Here is a 17,189-nt window from a genome sequence, read left to right as displayed (position 1 = left end):
TCCCTGCAGATCAACTTTTTCGTAATTCCAACATGCCTGGAGTTGTGCTATTCACTTAATATAAATTGTGCAGCAGTGGGTTTAGGTCCTGCAGCAGCGCCCATCGTATGGCAGGTGAGCAGCAAGACTACAGGCATGTTATTACTGGGAGCCGCACTGTTGGTACAGCTGATCTGCAGGAGTCATTTCAGACCCTAACCGATATAATATTGATGGCTTATCCTAAGGATAAGCCATTAGTATTAGAAAGGTGGTTAACTTTTAATATACAATGGGAAATAATATTAAGGGGATATAAAACACTGGGTGAAAGCAGTGGAGCTTCAAAAGGGGTCATGGCTTGAAAATTTTGATGCCACACGCCACCCCTCCTAAATTTGCATAGCATGCTTCACACGCTGCCCAGCCCGTAGCCTCCTCACAGAACCTGATAAAAATCTGAATTTCACCCCGGTGGTCTATATACTGGTGTATACAGTAATGCTAAACTGTAACTGGTTATAAGGGTAACTATAACAATAGTGGAATTCTCTATGTACAGTGGAAAAGAATGATAAATAGCGGCACTGACCTGGGATTTCATCTGTGCAGCTTTTTCAGGGTCCACAGTTAGGACATGTTGATAGTGCCGGATGGTATGCAGTCTGTCCTTGTTTTCAGCTCTAACGTATCTCTTTAGTGCTTGAAGAATACGGTGAGGCTAAAAGAGAACAAGTGTCAGTTACCTGGTCACAAATCATATAGAACAGACAATGGAATGAGGTAGCACCAAAAGCCAACTCTACACAGGAGAATAAAAACACTGGGGCATAAAAGGTGGGAGGAATAGTGCCCATAAATTTACTGCAGTATGAATAGTGGATGGTTTGCACTGAATGGATATTCCTTGTCACTCACACGAGGGGACTCAGCCTGCAGGGCGGACAGATAGTTCTCCAGAGCAACACGACGTTTATCATTCAGCATGGCCTCCACACGCTCCAAGTGAGTCTCCACCAGCTGCTGCTTTTCATGGGCGGCCTCCTTCTCCAGAGCCTTGACAGTAGCCTGATAATGCTTGAGACAAGGGACAAAATTCACAAAACAGGACAATGCTACCATAGTACAACCCCTCCCCACCAGCATTCCCCATTACCCCTTGAATCATTTCTACTATTAAAGTCAGAAACTCAGATTTACCCTCCAATTGGTACAATGATACATTCAGATATGGCCACTAGAGAGGAGCGAACACTGTTCGGATCAGCAGATGAATGGAAGCACCTGGCATGTACGCTTTGCCGGCAGCTTCCATTCATTTCTATGGGAGCGTGCTGTTCGGAACAGCTGTTCGGAACAGTGTTCGCTCATCTCTAATGGTCACCAGATGCGGCATGTACTAGGTCTTCTAGAAAGTTACCTGCATTAACGTTTGCTTCTCAGCCTTTGGCAGGTTCTTTGCCTGGCGCTCAGCATCCTCCCATTCCTTTTTGGCCTGGATAAAACAAAAGTACAGTAGACATGAAGTTTAAAGTTGAAAGCCAAAAGCGTACAAAGAACTCACAGGAGTTGTCATGCACTCACCCGGTCCATTCTGTTGCGGTGTCGAACCTCAAGCTGTTCTTTTGCCTTTTGGAAGCGTGCATGCTCATTGTCATCTGCTGGAGTCTCTAGGTAAATGTCCACATCATCCACTGGAGCAGGTGTAGTGGGAACTGCAAAGAGACAAGATTCACAAACCTCCATTATTAGTCATCTATTTAGCTACCAAATCTGGATAACAGGAAAGGAGTGTGACATTGAATGCAGCAAAGGATGAGTATACAGTACAGCGACCGAAATCAGCAGGACCCAGACAAACTGCCATGTAACCCTGCCATCCCATTTTTCAGCTGGTGCTTTATAAGGCACTGATCCAAAGATGCCTCATGTCCCGTATCCTGGCCATAACCAAAGGCAGTGTGACATTAATGAATGCAGAGGTCTACCTCTCCAACTATTCCATCATGTATCTGAAGGCTTAGTTTAGACTTTGCAGTGGTCCCCTGAGCTTACAGAATTTGCTACTCTTACAAGGGAAAAAACAATTGTAACTGCGCCTTTGGATGTGGCTGGAGTACAAGACATGATGTAAATCAGTGCGGGTTAGGATATATCACAAGTACCTGTGTTACTGCAGATTAGAGCATCCAGCTCCAGAGTGCAGAGCTACACCAGTTAGGAACAGGTAGATTTTTCATGTATATCTCACACCAGAAAACTGGCATGAGTTATACTAAATATGTCAGGTTGAGGCACTTTAAGCTTTTACAGGACTTGTTACCAATAAATTACATTTTGGAGAAACCGATGTAAAAATCTACTGCCCAGAAGTTAGGCCACCGTTTATTAGATATACCAGATGCCAGTGTACTGTATACTCGTCGCAAACAGGTTACAGGTTAGTGCCGCACGGTCATGGAGGTTACAGTGGAACATTTGCACACAGGGGTAGTATTCCTGTAAGTGGGGAGTGTCAGAATGTGCACAGTAAATGAAGCTTTCAAAGGAAGGAAACCGGTGAAATACTGTAAATGTGAAAAAGCATCAGACACACAAAAAAATGCCTCCATCTATGTAGTACAATCACTTCTGTGTTCAAGAAGCCCTCTGGAATGTCACAGCACAACGTTCTACCTTCGGCTATATTCACATACCATGTGTAATGTAGGTTTAGAGTATACACCCGAAGAGCTCAAAACGCAAATGCTAAACACGTCCATAGGCCATTTTGGTCTCAGTCTGGTCAATATGCAGTATGTGTTACAAAAACACTTGCTTTGTGGGTTTTTTTTTTTTTTTTTTTTTTTAAATCAGTGGGGCCAAATAGATAACCAATGAAACATATGATATCCCTCAGACTTCCATTTAATATGTACGCCTCTCTGTGTACATTAAACAGAGCCAGTACATGTGATGTGAATAGAGGAATACCAGCCACACAAGACTAGTCTATAATAGGAGTGGCATTGTTACAGCTCTGTTCATTGGTGTCACCCGTCATTTATAATAATCTACCGCTTGTACCTCATACTACCGGGGCGCTAAACCCAAAAGGAACAGACCAGATCTGTAATAAGTTACATGGCAAATCTAGAAGGACTGTAACATTATAATGTCCCCAAAACAAAGACCGACACGGTTTAATTTTTATTATTAATCCTGTACCAGCCAGCGTTCCATCCTTTATTAGACTTCAGAGCTGCACTCACCATTCTGCTGGTACAGTATTTACACAGTGTACACTGCTACTATATAGTGGCAGGTAAATTGTGTAATAATTCAGAGAGGGTAGGTTCACCATCCACCTCAGTGACCAAGGAAGGATGCTATTGTATGGACCCCAGGTTGAACTGTTCTCATACACACCTAAACTGTTGTAATTCTGAAGAAAGCAGATCCTGAACTATGCAGAATTAAAGCCACAAACAGACAAGGCGCAGAAAGCAGATGACAAGAAGGCTGCAACAATATTCACCCTGCAGACATGATGCTACACATGTTAACCTTTTGATTCCAGGCTAAAGCACTTTGATTGTTGCATTATTGGCCATGCAAGCTAATATTGCAATTAGTACAGCAATTAGTGATTGTAAATCATCTCTAGCGTGTGTAAAGGGCGTGACGTGACAGACAGGAGGCAACTGCACCAACATCATTCTGGTGAGCCAGAGGAACAAGAGAGCGCCAGCACCACTTACTGGTCACTTTACAAACTGCCATACAATACTCCTCAGACTGAAAATTGTTCCTGTTGCCGCCACAGCCGCCATATATAAACCGGACACATTTTTTCTGGTGGATGTCGAAGTACCAGCGAGGAAACATGGCGCGACATGGACCAGTAACGGCCACTTGAGAGCAGACAGCTGTGAGAAGATGGGTGACAATGAAGCAGAGAGGGGGCAGGGGAGACAGATCTCATCTCACACAGTCTCCCCTCCCCCCATGTTCATGTATTATATATCCAAACATCACTGGTGCCTCCATCTTGTCACATACATGTATCATGTATGAATGTATGCATGGGGGAGGGGGCCAATAAATCCCACTCTATACTAAAAGGGGTTGTCCAGGAGTATACTATTCACGACCTATTCTTAGCTACAAACAGCTGAACAGTGGATTGCTGGGAGACTGATCTCAACTGATCTGCCATGGATTGCCTATACTCCTGAACAACTCCATTATGCTTTAGCCATTATTCTAAAATACTTTGTGCCATTTCTCGCTACTTTTTGGCAACTCCCTTCCCACCATTTTCTCCCAGGCCTTCATTACTTTTACTTTGGGCTACATTAATGACTGACAGCCGACGTCCAACCTAGAAGGAAAAATAGCGAATACAAGGGAATAGTTAAGTGATCATAAGTGAAATGCCATACCATACCACTACTGTACTAGTAAAGAGTCTATCACCTTAACCAAGCATATTCAAAAGCCACAACAGCATTACAGAGCACATCACAGTGATATATGAATATACCTTTGTAGTGTATGTCACTTTAGTAGATGTAAATGAGGCAACTGGTACACTGGGGGCAGCCTTCAGTACGAAGAGCAATGTTCTTTGCTGAAAGTTAGGATGGGCAATAGCAGTGGGGGGGATCCGGCAGCTAAAGGCGCACTCAGTGGGCAACTAGCTCATTTACATAAGGCTTTTAGAGGTTTTTCTCCAAATCTACAAAATGTGGCATATATAACAAAGGGGTGTATCAATGTGCTCTAATATGGTGTCCACAGCAGAGTGTGCTTGGAGTAGGTAAAGGACTCCCTACAAACACCACATTAATAATAATCAAAGAAAAGACCACTGTAACGTAGAAAAATAAATGTGTATATATATATATATATATATATATATATATATATATATATATATAGTTAAAAATGTCCCACCTTCAGGAAATAAAAAGAAGAGTCAACATGAACACAGTTTAACCCCTTCCCGCAGGTAACGATTTTCATTTTTGACTCTCCTCCTTCCAAACCCCATACATAACCTTTTTACTTTTCCGTTCACAGAGCCATATGAGAGCTTAATGTTTGCAGGACAAATTGTACAACATAAAAGGTACCATTTATTATTCTGTAAAATGTACTGGGAAGCTGGAAAACAATTCAGAATTGAGAGGAATTGATAAAAAAAATTGCATTGTGCAACTTCTCACGGGTTTCGTTTTTACCATGTTCATTCTGCAGCTAAAATGACATGCCACCTGTATTCTAAGTTTTGGTACGATTCTGAAGATACCAAATATATATAGTTTTATTTAGATTTTAACCCCTTAGAGACCAAAACCATTGCAAAAAAATTTTTTTTTCTAAAAGTTGCAATATTATTTTTATATATATTTCCATATACAGAGATGCATAGGACATCTTTATTTGCAGGGCCAGATGTACTTTTTAGTTACTCCATTTTTGGGGAATGTATTGCTTTGATCGCTTTTTATTCAAATTTTTATCTGAGGTCAACCATCGAAAAAAAATAAAACAAAAGGCTCCTCTGTCAAAGCTGTCAGGCACTGGTTGTGGGCATTAGTGCAGAGTCTCTGCTGTATAAAACAGCATATACCCAGCAGCTATGGCAGCCACTCAGCTCTTGAGCAGCCGCCATATTTAAAATACCCCACATCTGCTGTACTATTATGGCAGATATCAGGAAGGGGTTAATCTGCAGGCAGCATGTTCTAGAGCAGGTAGAGCTGAGCAGACTGACAGCTTTGTGGGAAAATATGCAGTATATCTTGTCCTTTCTATGCTTAGATTCTGGTGGGTGGTCCTAATGGTCAATGACAGCCTCCTCCATGTCTATGCATACAGAAATAGCTGCCAATCACTGTTAGGACCACCCACTGGACTGTCCATTTATTTCCATACTACGACAAGCTATGCTTCAGATTTTTATATAGTTTTGTGGAAAAGATTAACAGCTTTTCAAGACGTTAAAGGAATTCTATGACGTTCTGAAACTTGCCATTAACTTAGTTTCAATTTCTCAACAGTTTTCAAAATTATTTGTTGTCGGCATTTGGTAAGGTTTCCTAACACAGCTTATTACCAGTGTTAATGTGAATCTCTGACTTTAGAATATCACAGTTGTCAGCCCGGAATGTAAACGAGAAGGGTCCATTCCTACACAGTAGATACCTGTTCTACCTAGTCATGATCACATAGCAGAGGACGTGTTACAAAGCATCACGTACAGCCATTGATCTTGTGTTAAAGACAGGGCTTTAAAAGCACAGATCCATTGTAAAAACCCTGGGTGCGCAAGACTAGATCAGAAAGAGTTTTATAAACAAAAAAATAGTGGCCAAATCTACAGGCCCCACCTTTCACATCAGTGATGATCTCCTTGTCAGAGAGAGCTTTGCCATTGCTTGGCTCTGTGGTTGTTTCATCATTGTAATCCTCTTCCTTGTAGTTGTCATAATAATAATCACGATCTTCCACAACGTCGTCTTCATCCTCCACTTCCTCTTCCTCATCATCATCTTCCTCCACTGCAGTGGTGAAGTCCTCTACATCAGCTTCAGTTGGGAATTCACTGGAGATCAGTGGAAAATGTTTCGTCAGAACAAAGCACATCAAGGTGAAACACAGCAGGTGCAAAGCTGTGGTACTCACCTTTTGTAAGAGTTATAGTCATCTTCCTCCTCCTCTTCTTCCTCCTCTTCGTCATCCTCATCATCATCCTTGGAAAGAGGTTCCTCTATCTTTTTAGCCTGTGGGCAGCAGACATATTCTGTGCCACGGAACTGGTCAACGGCACATGGAAGCAGCATCCCATAACTATGGAGGACCATGACCTCAGTCATGCAAGCCTGCAAGGAACAAGATTGATGTGAGTACCCAGACTGCAGCTGATTTTGCAGACTGAAGTGTCAGACATCTGTTATAGCTACAACTTTCTTGTGCTATGCCTTTCAATTCTTTGCCATCTTTAAAGATCTCTGCTTTCTGTCATTCAGAAGATGAAAACCTGTCCTAACTGTCCAAGTGACATCTACGTCCTACATTAAAATTGTGCATCTATGTGGGTGGGACAGGATCACCATGGACTTTCAGAAACCAGATGTAATTATCAATGTCATTCACAGACTGTAAGTAGACATCTTGGAAGTGTGCTTACCTCCCGGGCGACGTTCTGCCAATGTTGGTGGCTCTCGCACACGTCATTCCTCTCCTTATGGAAGAACTTGCATTTCTCAGGAACTAGAAGAACATCACTGACAAAGTCACCCACTGAAAGGAGAAGAAAATGAAGGTGAAATAGACGTGATGGGAAGATCAAAACACCCCCGAACAAAAGACAAACTGTAATGCGCTTTTCTCACACAAGGGACTCAAAGCACAGGGATAGTTGTGGTGTAGGGGAGTTGGCCTCTGCCATATAGGCACTCATCCCCAATACCCACAAAAGGTCATTTTTATGGGAAGCAAGTTTACCCAACAGCATATTTTACAGGTACAGGTAGGAAACCCATACAAACATACATGATGTTGCCCTTGGTCATATTTGAATCCAGGACCCCAGCACTGCACAGCAACAGTGCTAACCACAGAGCCACCATGCTAACCAGTCACATAGATATTGCCCTTCCTTCCAAGACAAGAAATTGAAGAACTGCTGAGCACAGTTTTTTTTTCCTATCCTCAAAGACATTTGAGATTTGAAGGTTTTAATGAATTAATGGTGCCTACTCCCTGTATGCACTGCATTAGATTATTATATTGTTATTATGTTAGATTATATCACATTACAATCTTTACATCAGCTCCAGTAGAGAAGCTTTATGAATAATCAATGACTTTGTATTCTCCTTCCTAACAGAAGCAGCAGTTCATGTAAATCTCGCAAGAGATACTGTCCATGAATTACCAAATACGTGACAGAAGCAGAAACCTGCGGACAATAAATGTACCGACTGCCCTGTTAACTCTGACATTGATGCATTAATGCGGAGTCTCTGGCAGGAACCATGCCACATTTTATGTGGTCAATATGAAGTGGATGAATCCCACGAGAAAGGCAGGTTTCATAGTTCACAGGTGCACTGGGATTTATGTGGCAACTGGAATTTGCAAGAACTGATCTCATGTTCCATGTCTGGTGGTGGTGGTGCGTTGGTCTCCTAGTCTGCTGCACTGCAATGAAGATGGGTTATCTAAACTAACTTAACACCCTTAAAGAGCCTGTTCAACCAAGTAGAAACAAGTACATGATACCCGTTGACTCAGCCAATTGTGAGCTTGTGTATGTCCAGGGGGGTACCAATAATACTTAAAAGACGCCCGATCAAAGGAAGCGTCCCTGAGAATGGGAAACTTGGATGTGGGCATATGGAGGACACTTACCCAGACACTTGTAAGGTAGAACTATGTGGCTGTGTCCCTTGCAGTTCTTCTTGCCTTTTTTGCACCAGTTGTCGATACTCACTGGTTGATTGGCTTCCACCACATTTGTTATCTGGAAGTCTGAGTACACCTGGATGAGGAAGAGAAGAGATCACCATGAAGTGAAGGCTCCATACAACCCCAAAACAGAAAAGCATGAGTGAGGAACCTGGGATCAGCTCACCTCCTGGCAGTACTGCAGGATCTCTTCCTTGGTTTGAAAGCAGCTTCTGCTTCCTGAAGGATCTGGTTCCCATTTTCCAGTCTGAACGTTCACATGCATGTTTAATTTTCCACAAAACATCGCTACTTGTGGCTCGGAAACCGCAAACCCAGCTGCAGCATTAGCAGCCAAGGCCTATAGGAAGGAAATAATATATTAGAATGAGGAAAGGGACTATAAAGATTAAAAAAAAAAAAAAAGAAATTAAAGGATGATTAATACATGCAAGCCAGATTCTTCATGCAATACCTCACATCCTTTGCCTGTCCATGATATAAAAGATAAATGGAGATGGCGGAATGGAGCAGTTATAACTACAGGGATGCACTGAATTTTTTGCAGACTTCAGAGCTGTACTCAGTATTCTTTAATTGGTGCGGCAATTTTCATTCAGGGATGTACCATCTTTACACCAGGGTCTGCACTATTAATGGGGTTATAAAATCAACCCTCCCAACCTTATGCATAGTAGGAACCCAGCTAATGCTAGGTTCACACATTTAGGTCTCCTGTTTGTGGGGTCCACTTAGGGACCCCACAAACTGAAAGCTAATTCAGTCACTATAATGGGGTCCGTCAGGTTTCCGCCCGAAAAGGGTGGAAAAAAGCGAAAAGAAAAGTCCTTCTCTCTGCATTTTTAAAGCGAATTGGGGAAAGGAATCCCGGAGCGGAGCCCGGGCACAGGTGTGAACCTAGCCTAAGGTGTTACTGGTTATATATCCTTAAGCTTACAGCCAACAGAATTGTAAGTGCAACTGTGGAAGATAACAAGAGCCATTTTAAATAACCCTATGTACATTATACATGTTTCATCAGCCGGAGATCTAGGAGTTACAAGATATTGTACTGAAGTCACTTCAAAAGCTCCATTCACGATTCTTCTGGTAATCTATATTGCTTTGACTGGATAGCTAAAACACCCCTACAATACACTGGTCTCGGATATTGGAAAGCAAGTAACTACACTCACCGGCCACTTTATTAGGTACACCTGTCCAACTGCTCGTTAACACTTAATTTCTAATCAGCCAATCACATGGCGGCAACTCAGTGCATTTAGGCATGTAGACATGGTCAAGACAATCTCCTGCAGTTCAAACCGAGCATCAGTATGGGGAAGAAAGGTGATTTGAGTGCCTTTGAACGTGGCATGGTTGTTGGTGCCAGAAGGGCTGGTCTGAGTATTTCAGAAACTGCTGATCTACTGGGATTTTCACGCACAACCATCTTTAGGGTTTACAGAGAATGGTCCGAAAAAGAAAAAACATCCAGTGAGCGGCAGTTCTGTGGGCGGAAATGTGTTGTTGATGCCAGAGGTCAGAGGAGAATGGCCAGACTGGTTTGAGCTGATGGAAAGGCAACAGTGACTCAAATAGCCACCCATTACAACCAAGGTAGCCAGAAGAGCATCTCTGAATGCACAGTACGTCGAACTTTGAGGCAGATGGGCTACAGCAGCAGAAGACCACACCGGGTGCCACTCCTTTCAGCTAAGAACAGGAAACTGAGGCTACAATTTGCACAAGCTCATCGAAATTGGACAATTGAAGATTGGAAAAACGTTGCCTGGTCTGATGAGTCTCGATTTCTGCTGCGACATTCGGATGGTAGGGTCAGAATTTGGCGTCAACAACATGAAAGCATGGATCCATCCTGCCTTGTATCAACGGTTCAGGCTGGTGGTGGTGGTGTCATGGTGTGGGGAATATTTTCTTGGCACTCTTTGGGCCCCTTGGTACCAATTGAGCATCGTTGCAACGCCAAAGCCTACCTGAGTATTGTTGCTGACCATGTCCATCCCTTTATGACCACAATGTACCCAACATCTGATGGCTACTTTCAGCAGGATAATGCGCCATGTCATAAAGCTGGAATCATCTCAGACTGGTTTCTTGAACATGACAATGAGTTCACTGTACTCCAATGGCCTCCACAGTCACCAGATCTCAATCCAATAGAGCATCTTTGGGATGTGGTGGAACGGGAGATTCGCATCATGGATGTGCAGCCGACAAATCTGCGGCAACTGTGTGATGCCATCATGTCAATATGGACCAAAATCTCTGAGGAATGCTTCCAGCACCTTGTTGAATCTATGCCACGAAGAATTGAGGCAGTTCTGAAGGCAAAAGGGGGTCCAACCCGTTACTAGCATGGTGTACCTAATAAAGTGGCCGGTGAGTGTATATACAAGGTAAGAGCTCCTCAACACTGGATGGCAATTTATCCCACTCTTTCAACCTCAGTGACAAGTAATTTTGCACAAACCACACAAACTTTTATTACCAACATGACTACTACACCAAGTTCCTGTAAAGGACTACACTTGACCCCCTGAACCGCAAAGAAAGCGATATGCATAATCTATGTGACCGATGCTTACTGATGAAGCTCTGCACACAACCAAACCTGCAAGGCTGAAGGTGATGAACAGAAGGCTGTCTGTGAGATATGGTCCGCTGGGGGCCACTGGGACTAGAACAGAGCACAGTTGAACTATTAGGTTTTCAGTTTCTTTTTTTCTGTAATGTTCGAATCGGATTTGTCGCCTTAATTCTCTCCCAGGAGGGAAATCTTTTTCGAATCATGACCTAAATTGTAATCGTCCCCTTCATGTTGGCAAATGCTTTGTAAGCTGATCACATGGGATGGCTTGGCCACAGGGACGGCCTAACACCCTAATCCCCAGCTCACAGGGACTAAGTGCTCTCCCTTGATCAGAGACTGCAAATATATCAGTAGTGGAGACCAAGACCCATATAAATTACACACAAACAGTGAATAGAGAAGTCACATTATCATTCACTCTTACAAGTGAGAGACTCAAGGTGCTAATAGAAGCACAATTTAGGTCTGTCCTGTAACCCAACATCACAGTAAATGCAGCAGGTTCAGCCTAGAGCAGGGGTCCTCAAACTGCGGCCCGAGGGCCACATGCGGCCCGCCAAGCACTTCTGTCTGGCCCCGCCGACAACGCATGCAGGCGTGCATTTATAATGAAGCTCCTGGGGAGCTCGGACCAGGCCATGGAGCGCACTTCACTTTACCTATTGGAGGGCACCACTCCCGATGTCTGTGCGACCTGCTCTGCCTCCGGCCCACTGTTTAAAAATTTTGAGGACCCCTGGCCTAGAGGGACAAGCAGTTCTAAGAACTAGGTTGTTATGACGGTCATTTCAAAATCTAATACTTGTGCAAACACTTACTCTTTACCACCAGGGGTGACTTTGGCAGTTTTTGGGACCCCTAACACTGTCCCCCCTTAGTGCAATTGATGGTCAATATGTGGTCTGTGTGGTGCCCCCCTGATCTGAGACCCCATGCAATTGCTTGGTGGCAACACCACCCCACTGACTGTTGGCCCAAGCTCTGTAACCAGGAGGGTGAAAGAAGGCAGTGTATGTGCAATTTTATTTGATTATTGATCCAAGAAATCCTGAGTGAATGCAAGATAACATTCAAGAGTTAGATACCGGGGTGGGAAAACAAAAGGAGCCTACCAAATCAACTAAAGACAGGCCTCAGATGGGAACACAAGAAAACAAGACAGCAGCCAGGAAAAATTGCCACCATTCTAACACACTTGTTTTCCCATAAGGAGGCCACACACAAAGGTTCCCAGAATCCTGCACATACTAAGAGTGCCAGCTAGTGCCAAGATGAATGTCACCAGAGCCTCATGTGATACAATTCACTAACAAGTATTCCAATAATTCAGAGTCACCCCCTCCAGCTTTATCCATTGACTCCCAGTCTGCACCAGGCACAATGATGTAGAGCAGGGGTCAACAACCCCCAACACACATGCCAAGAATGGCACGCGAGACATATTTCCCTGGCACGGAAGCCCAACAGTTTCATTCAGACCAAACATGGCCGAAACAAAAAGTCTATTATGTTCTGGGGGTGTCTTCAGCTCCAGAGCATAAGAGAAAGCCCAGGAGAGGTGAGGAAACTCTGGCGCGGCTCAGTGTTCTCTTTGGCACCTCTGCCCAATGTCCAGAGAACGTTGATAAGGTCTCAGAGGGCCACGTTGGTGCCGTGACGCATAATGACGTCAATGTGACTCCTGGGACACAACCAGTGGTTGCTCACGTCAGGCAGAAGAGAACACTGAGCCATGCCTGAGTCCAGTGAAGGTGAGTAACTTTTATTTTAAGTCTCATCACCGCTCCTGGGCTTCCGCTTATTATACTATGGGTGAAGAGACCCCAGAGCATAAAGAGCTCATATAGTGAAACCACAAAAGTTTCAGGTTTGGCTGAAGCAGAAATTTTTGGAAAAATTTTAAGGGCCACTACGGGATACTATAACTATACGGTGTGTAAAGGGGCGCTATAGGAAATTATTCTTTATGAAGGTGTGTTTTAGCACATAAAAACGCAGGTACTTTTCTGCAAAAAATGTGTCATGTGAATGCAGCTTTAAGTCAAAGGGAAAGTAGCAGTGGTCTAGGACTGGATGTAGCTATAGATGTATCCAGATCATAAGGGGTCACCACAAGTTACTCTTGGACACATACATTTACCATCAATTGAGGGATGTACATGTACTTTCATTGCTTGTATTGGGAAAATACAGGTGCTCCCCAGAAAAGAACATGTCCAGAAGCCTCTCGTAGCAGCACCTCTACGTTATGGTTTGTGGTATATGACTTATTATAGGAGTCTTCAGCCTTCTAATTATTGCTTGGCACTCCAAGGACCTCATCTGTGATTTTTTTTCATTGAAATCGGCAAGTTGTACCAAAAAGGTTGCCTATCCCTGATGTAGAGAATGCAGCACCAATGTGAAGTTTTGGGTAATTGTACAGCCCATGGCTTAGGCATCCTGGGAGTATCTGTACATGAGTATATTACCCACAGGAGCTGATGCAGCCCCAGGTTTCAGAGCCCTTCATGCACACACTACTTTGAAGGCGCTTGCAGCTTGAGGCAAAGGTACTGGGGAGGCCGCATCATGGTAGACACTATGCATTATATATGTTATATAAATCTGGTGGGGTTTATGACTGGAGGTGTCTTTATAATGGGGTGCCACCTATAGATGAACTGGGCACTGCAAGCTGTTCCACAGATCATTATCATCCCTATTCACACAATGCATTAAAATAACCTTGTCACGGATCCAGGATGTGAGGATCAATAGGCATCATTATGCAGCAGAGACGAGGTGGGGGATAAAGGGGGGCCAGGCGCACAGTCTATGCCAGAACAGATAATGCTCCACATTCAGAAGACATGATAAATATTATATTTCAGCTTCTCCGCTGGAAAGGTAACAGAATATCATCTCCTAATGGCCAGAATTATTGTTTCTATAGAGGCCATCACTTACTAGGAACCCGAATGGCACATATCAATATTACGTGTTATGTTCTATCATAGGAATAATGTGAAAATAAATAGTAATGCCAGGTTCGTCATAGGTCAGACACCAAAAAGTGCCACAAGGACCAATCCGACTTCTATCATTATGCCGCCATTTTATAAGAAAATAGCATTCACAATCCTGTATGTTTATGATTGAATCTATGGTGCAGATGTGAATCTAGGGGGAGGGATGCAAGGCAGAAATTCCTATACACAAGGGCGTTATTGAGCACACAGGTTGTTCGCTCATCCCTAGATGAACTGTTTCTACTTCTCGCTCGTCCCCCTTCATTCTGCATTATTGAGCGTCTCCTCAGTGGTAATGAGGGGTAATAAACCCTTGACAGGTGCAGCGGACTGATAGGAAGGCTCAACAAATCATGGCCCATGGAAGATGAGCACTCAACCAGAAAGGAAGAGGACATAGTCACTACACATCAGCCCTCAGCAACGTGTACCTTACCTGGGAGAGAAGTGGGGGCCATTTCAGGACAGGTAGAGAGGCTGAGTGACGTATCCAAACGTCCCTGACTACATTGGCCACTACTATAGGTTACATATCTCCAGTGTCAAGAACCATCTAATGTAGATAGACAATGGGGCACATTTATTAAACTACTTTTGGTGTAAACTGCGGCCTTTTTGGAGGTCTTTTTCTGCACTATGCTTCATTTATGAAGCATTTATGCTTTTTTCCATGCTGTAATGTATGACCTCAATGGAAACCCTTTTTATGCTGCATTTATGACTTGCTCCTTTTTAAAAACGCACAAAAAAGGTGCAAATGTCCTCCAGTCTATGGGCCTGGCAGGTTAGAATGCATTGGAAAGGGGCAATTGCACCTTTTTGACCACAAAGGAGCAAAGTGCACACAGCCCCCCCCCCCAAAAAAAAAGGTGCATCTAAACTAACTTGTGTACAACATTTAACAAGGAGGAGTGTGCCTATATCATAAATAAGCACAACAGTAAACAGTCTTAAAAAAAAGAAAAGAAAAAAAAGACACACCTGCAAATAGTATGGCCAAAAAAGGGGCAGATGATAAATAACCCCCACTGACATCCACGTGCCTAATATTCGCTGTTCCTTGTATAACACCCCTGCACTGACTACGTTTCTGTCCCTGACAGATGTTTGATGCTGCTTATTGCCTCCTACAGCACATACACTCCATATATAAAGCAGCTCAATGGAACGTTGAGGGTTAAAAGGACTGACAATGGAGAATGTAATAAATGTTCTGCAGTATCGCAGCGTAACCAGTCGGGCAAGTTCAGCAGCCAACACGAGCCAGTGATCTCACCACCTGCCTTAATGGATGACACATTAATGAGAATTCACACAAACAACACGTCCTTGCATAGAGACTCCATAACTTATATTCCTCCTCTTCTGTGTTAGCCTTCACTGCCGTCCTGGGATACTATACATGAACCAGGTGACTCAGGATGAACACAGTTTTTTTGTCCCTTCCAGGTATGTGCGGGGAAGAGACAAACCCTTATAAACAAGTCTGTACTTTGCTTCCTTTGGTACCATGCTGTCCGTCAGAGACCTGAGGAGTGTTCAGTCACAATGGCTCTCGGCTGCTGGAGGCTTTGGGCCTCTGAGTACAGAGATTTAGCGCTAGATTTGTTCTCACTCCAGCACCCCGGAGGCTCCTCCTGATCAGCATGCGACAGCTTCCAGGAGACGAGGAGCTTGTGGTTAACCCCTGATAAACCAGATCCAATGTGATTCTTAGACTGGACTTATTATGGGGGTTAAATGTTATATTTATGCGTATTTATCAGTAAGCTTGTACAATGGAGAAGGACATGCTCAGTCCTAGGAGGAAGTGTGCCGAGAGGCGCTAGCCATCTATCAAGGTGACAGAACCACATCTTATGTGCAGGGCGACCTTCACAAGGGATTGAAGGTCAACGATCAGAGAGGGAAGAAACAAAGAAAGGTCTTAAATAAGAATACTGCCTAACTCCACCAGGCAATAACAAGACTCTGGGTACGGACACATTTCCAGGTTTTGTTGATGCAGTTTTTTTTGTTTTTTTTTAAGACAAAAACCAGGTGTGGATAATAAAGAACATTCCAGAGGCTCTACAGAGTGGCCACGGGTGTGACATTGACAGCAACAGATCAGGTACAATATTACTACAAGCTGTGGGCAGGTAAAAGGCACAGACAGCAGTGCACATTATTTACATAGAAAGACACACACAAGTGAGCGCCAGGTGCAAGCAGGGGCCCGAGGTGGCAGGAAAGCAGAAGCCACACCTGAACCAACATTGCAGTATTATGTACAGGGAAACAAAGCAACACAACCACACCACCACTGTATACATAGACACTAGATATAAACACAATAGTGGATCAGCATCCATTTTAGAAAAGCAAATGCCTGTGTGTCTTCTGTAGGCATAGAAACCCCAAATTTGGGATATAAGTTTATTTGGTGTCCAGGAACATTTCGTAAAGGTCTCAACCTTGTCACATACCACCAGGCCCTGGCAGAAGCAACATGTTAAAATCAGCACCAAATGTATCAAGGTCATTACACTACTTACATGGCTCACAAGGTAGACTACACCCCTCAATACGACAGGCCCCATTAAACAGAAGTTGGAAAAGTGTCTAAAAAGAGTCTAGAAGATGTGTAAAACATTTGACATGTGGTACAAAACATGTTAGGGTTTTTGGTGCAAATTACACCAGAATACTGCAGAATTTTGCTTGGTAAATATCCTGTATGGTCACCATCTTCTGCTCTCTCAGTCTAACTGGTTTAGCCTGAGTTCACACCAGCGCCTAAACTGTCCAGGGTTTCCGTCCGCAAACCCGGTTAAAAAAAATGCAGAGAGAGAAAAGTACTTCATGCAGCGATTTTCTCTATGCATTTTGCAGCAACCGGGTGGAAACCTAGCAGACCCCATTATAATCTGCTACTATACATGATGCTGTTAGCTATATAGCAGATACATTACACTCGTGCATACACATACCAAACATCCACCTTATTAAAGTCATCCATCCAGTAGAGTGTAAAACCTTTCTTGGCATTCAGACCTGTAGCAATTTTTTGTAGCAAACACATTGATTACCAGAGCGATTTGGCCATTCACAAGCTCATTGCATCATAACTCTCTGATGTAGAAAGCTTCATATACACAGCCGAC

The 17,189-nt window shown here is 43.5% G+C and overlaps 1 protein-coding gene across 7 annotated transcripts in view; it reads right to left on the bottom strand.

The window, feature by feature from the left end:
- The window catches only part of APLP2 (amyloid beta precursor like protein 2), a 50,217-nt gene that overhangs the window by 13,666 nt on the left and 19,362 nt on the right, over positions 1 to 17,189 (bottom strand). For 4 of the 7 annotated variants that reach the window (XM_075280135.1, XM_075280137.1, XM_075280136.1 and 1 more), the window contains exons 2-11: positions 8,606 to 8,779; positions 8,383 to 8,512; positions 7,157 to 7,269; positions 6,652 to 6,848; positions 6,357 to 6,571; positions 3,720 to 3,887; positions 1,564 to 1,694; positions 1,400 to 1,474; positions 898 to 1,056; positions 572 to 700 (exon numbers count right to left, since the gene is read on the bottom strand). In XM_075280135.1, coding sequence (XP_075136236.1) covers positions 572 to 700; positions 898 to 1,056; positions 1,400 to 1,474; positions 1,564 to 1,694; positions 3,720 to 3,887; positions 6,357 to 6,571; positions 6,652 to 6,848; positions 7,157 to 7,269; positions 8,383 to 8,512; positions 8,606 to 8,779 — 1,491 coding nt within the window. The remainder of the gene's footprint in view (positions 1 to 571; positions 701 to 897; positions 1,057 to 1,399; positions 1,475 to 1,563; positions 1,695 to 3,719; positions 3,888 to 6,356; positions 6,572 to 6,651; positions 6,849 to 7,156; positions 7,270 to 8,382; positions 8,513 to 8,605; positions 8,780 to 17,189) is intronic. The other 3 variants (XM_075280139.1, XM_075280141.1, XM_075280140.1) reach the window with 1 other exon arrangement.

Source organism: Leptodactylus fuscus, chromosome 6, assembly GCF_031893055.1.
Source record: "Leptodactylus fuscus isolate aLepFus1 chromosome 6, aLepFus1.hap2, whole genome shotgun sequence".
NCBI classification, from domain to species: domain Eukaryota; kingdom Metazoa; phylum Chordata; class Amphibia; order Anura; family Leptodactylidae; genus Leptodactylus; species Leptodactylus fuscus.
The sequence above is the reverse complement of the archived record's forward strand: the minus strand, read 5'-3'. Positions and strand labels throughout refer to the sequence as shown.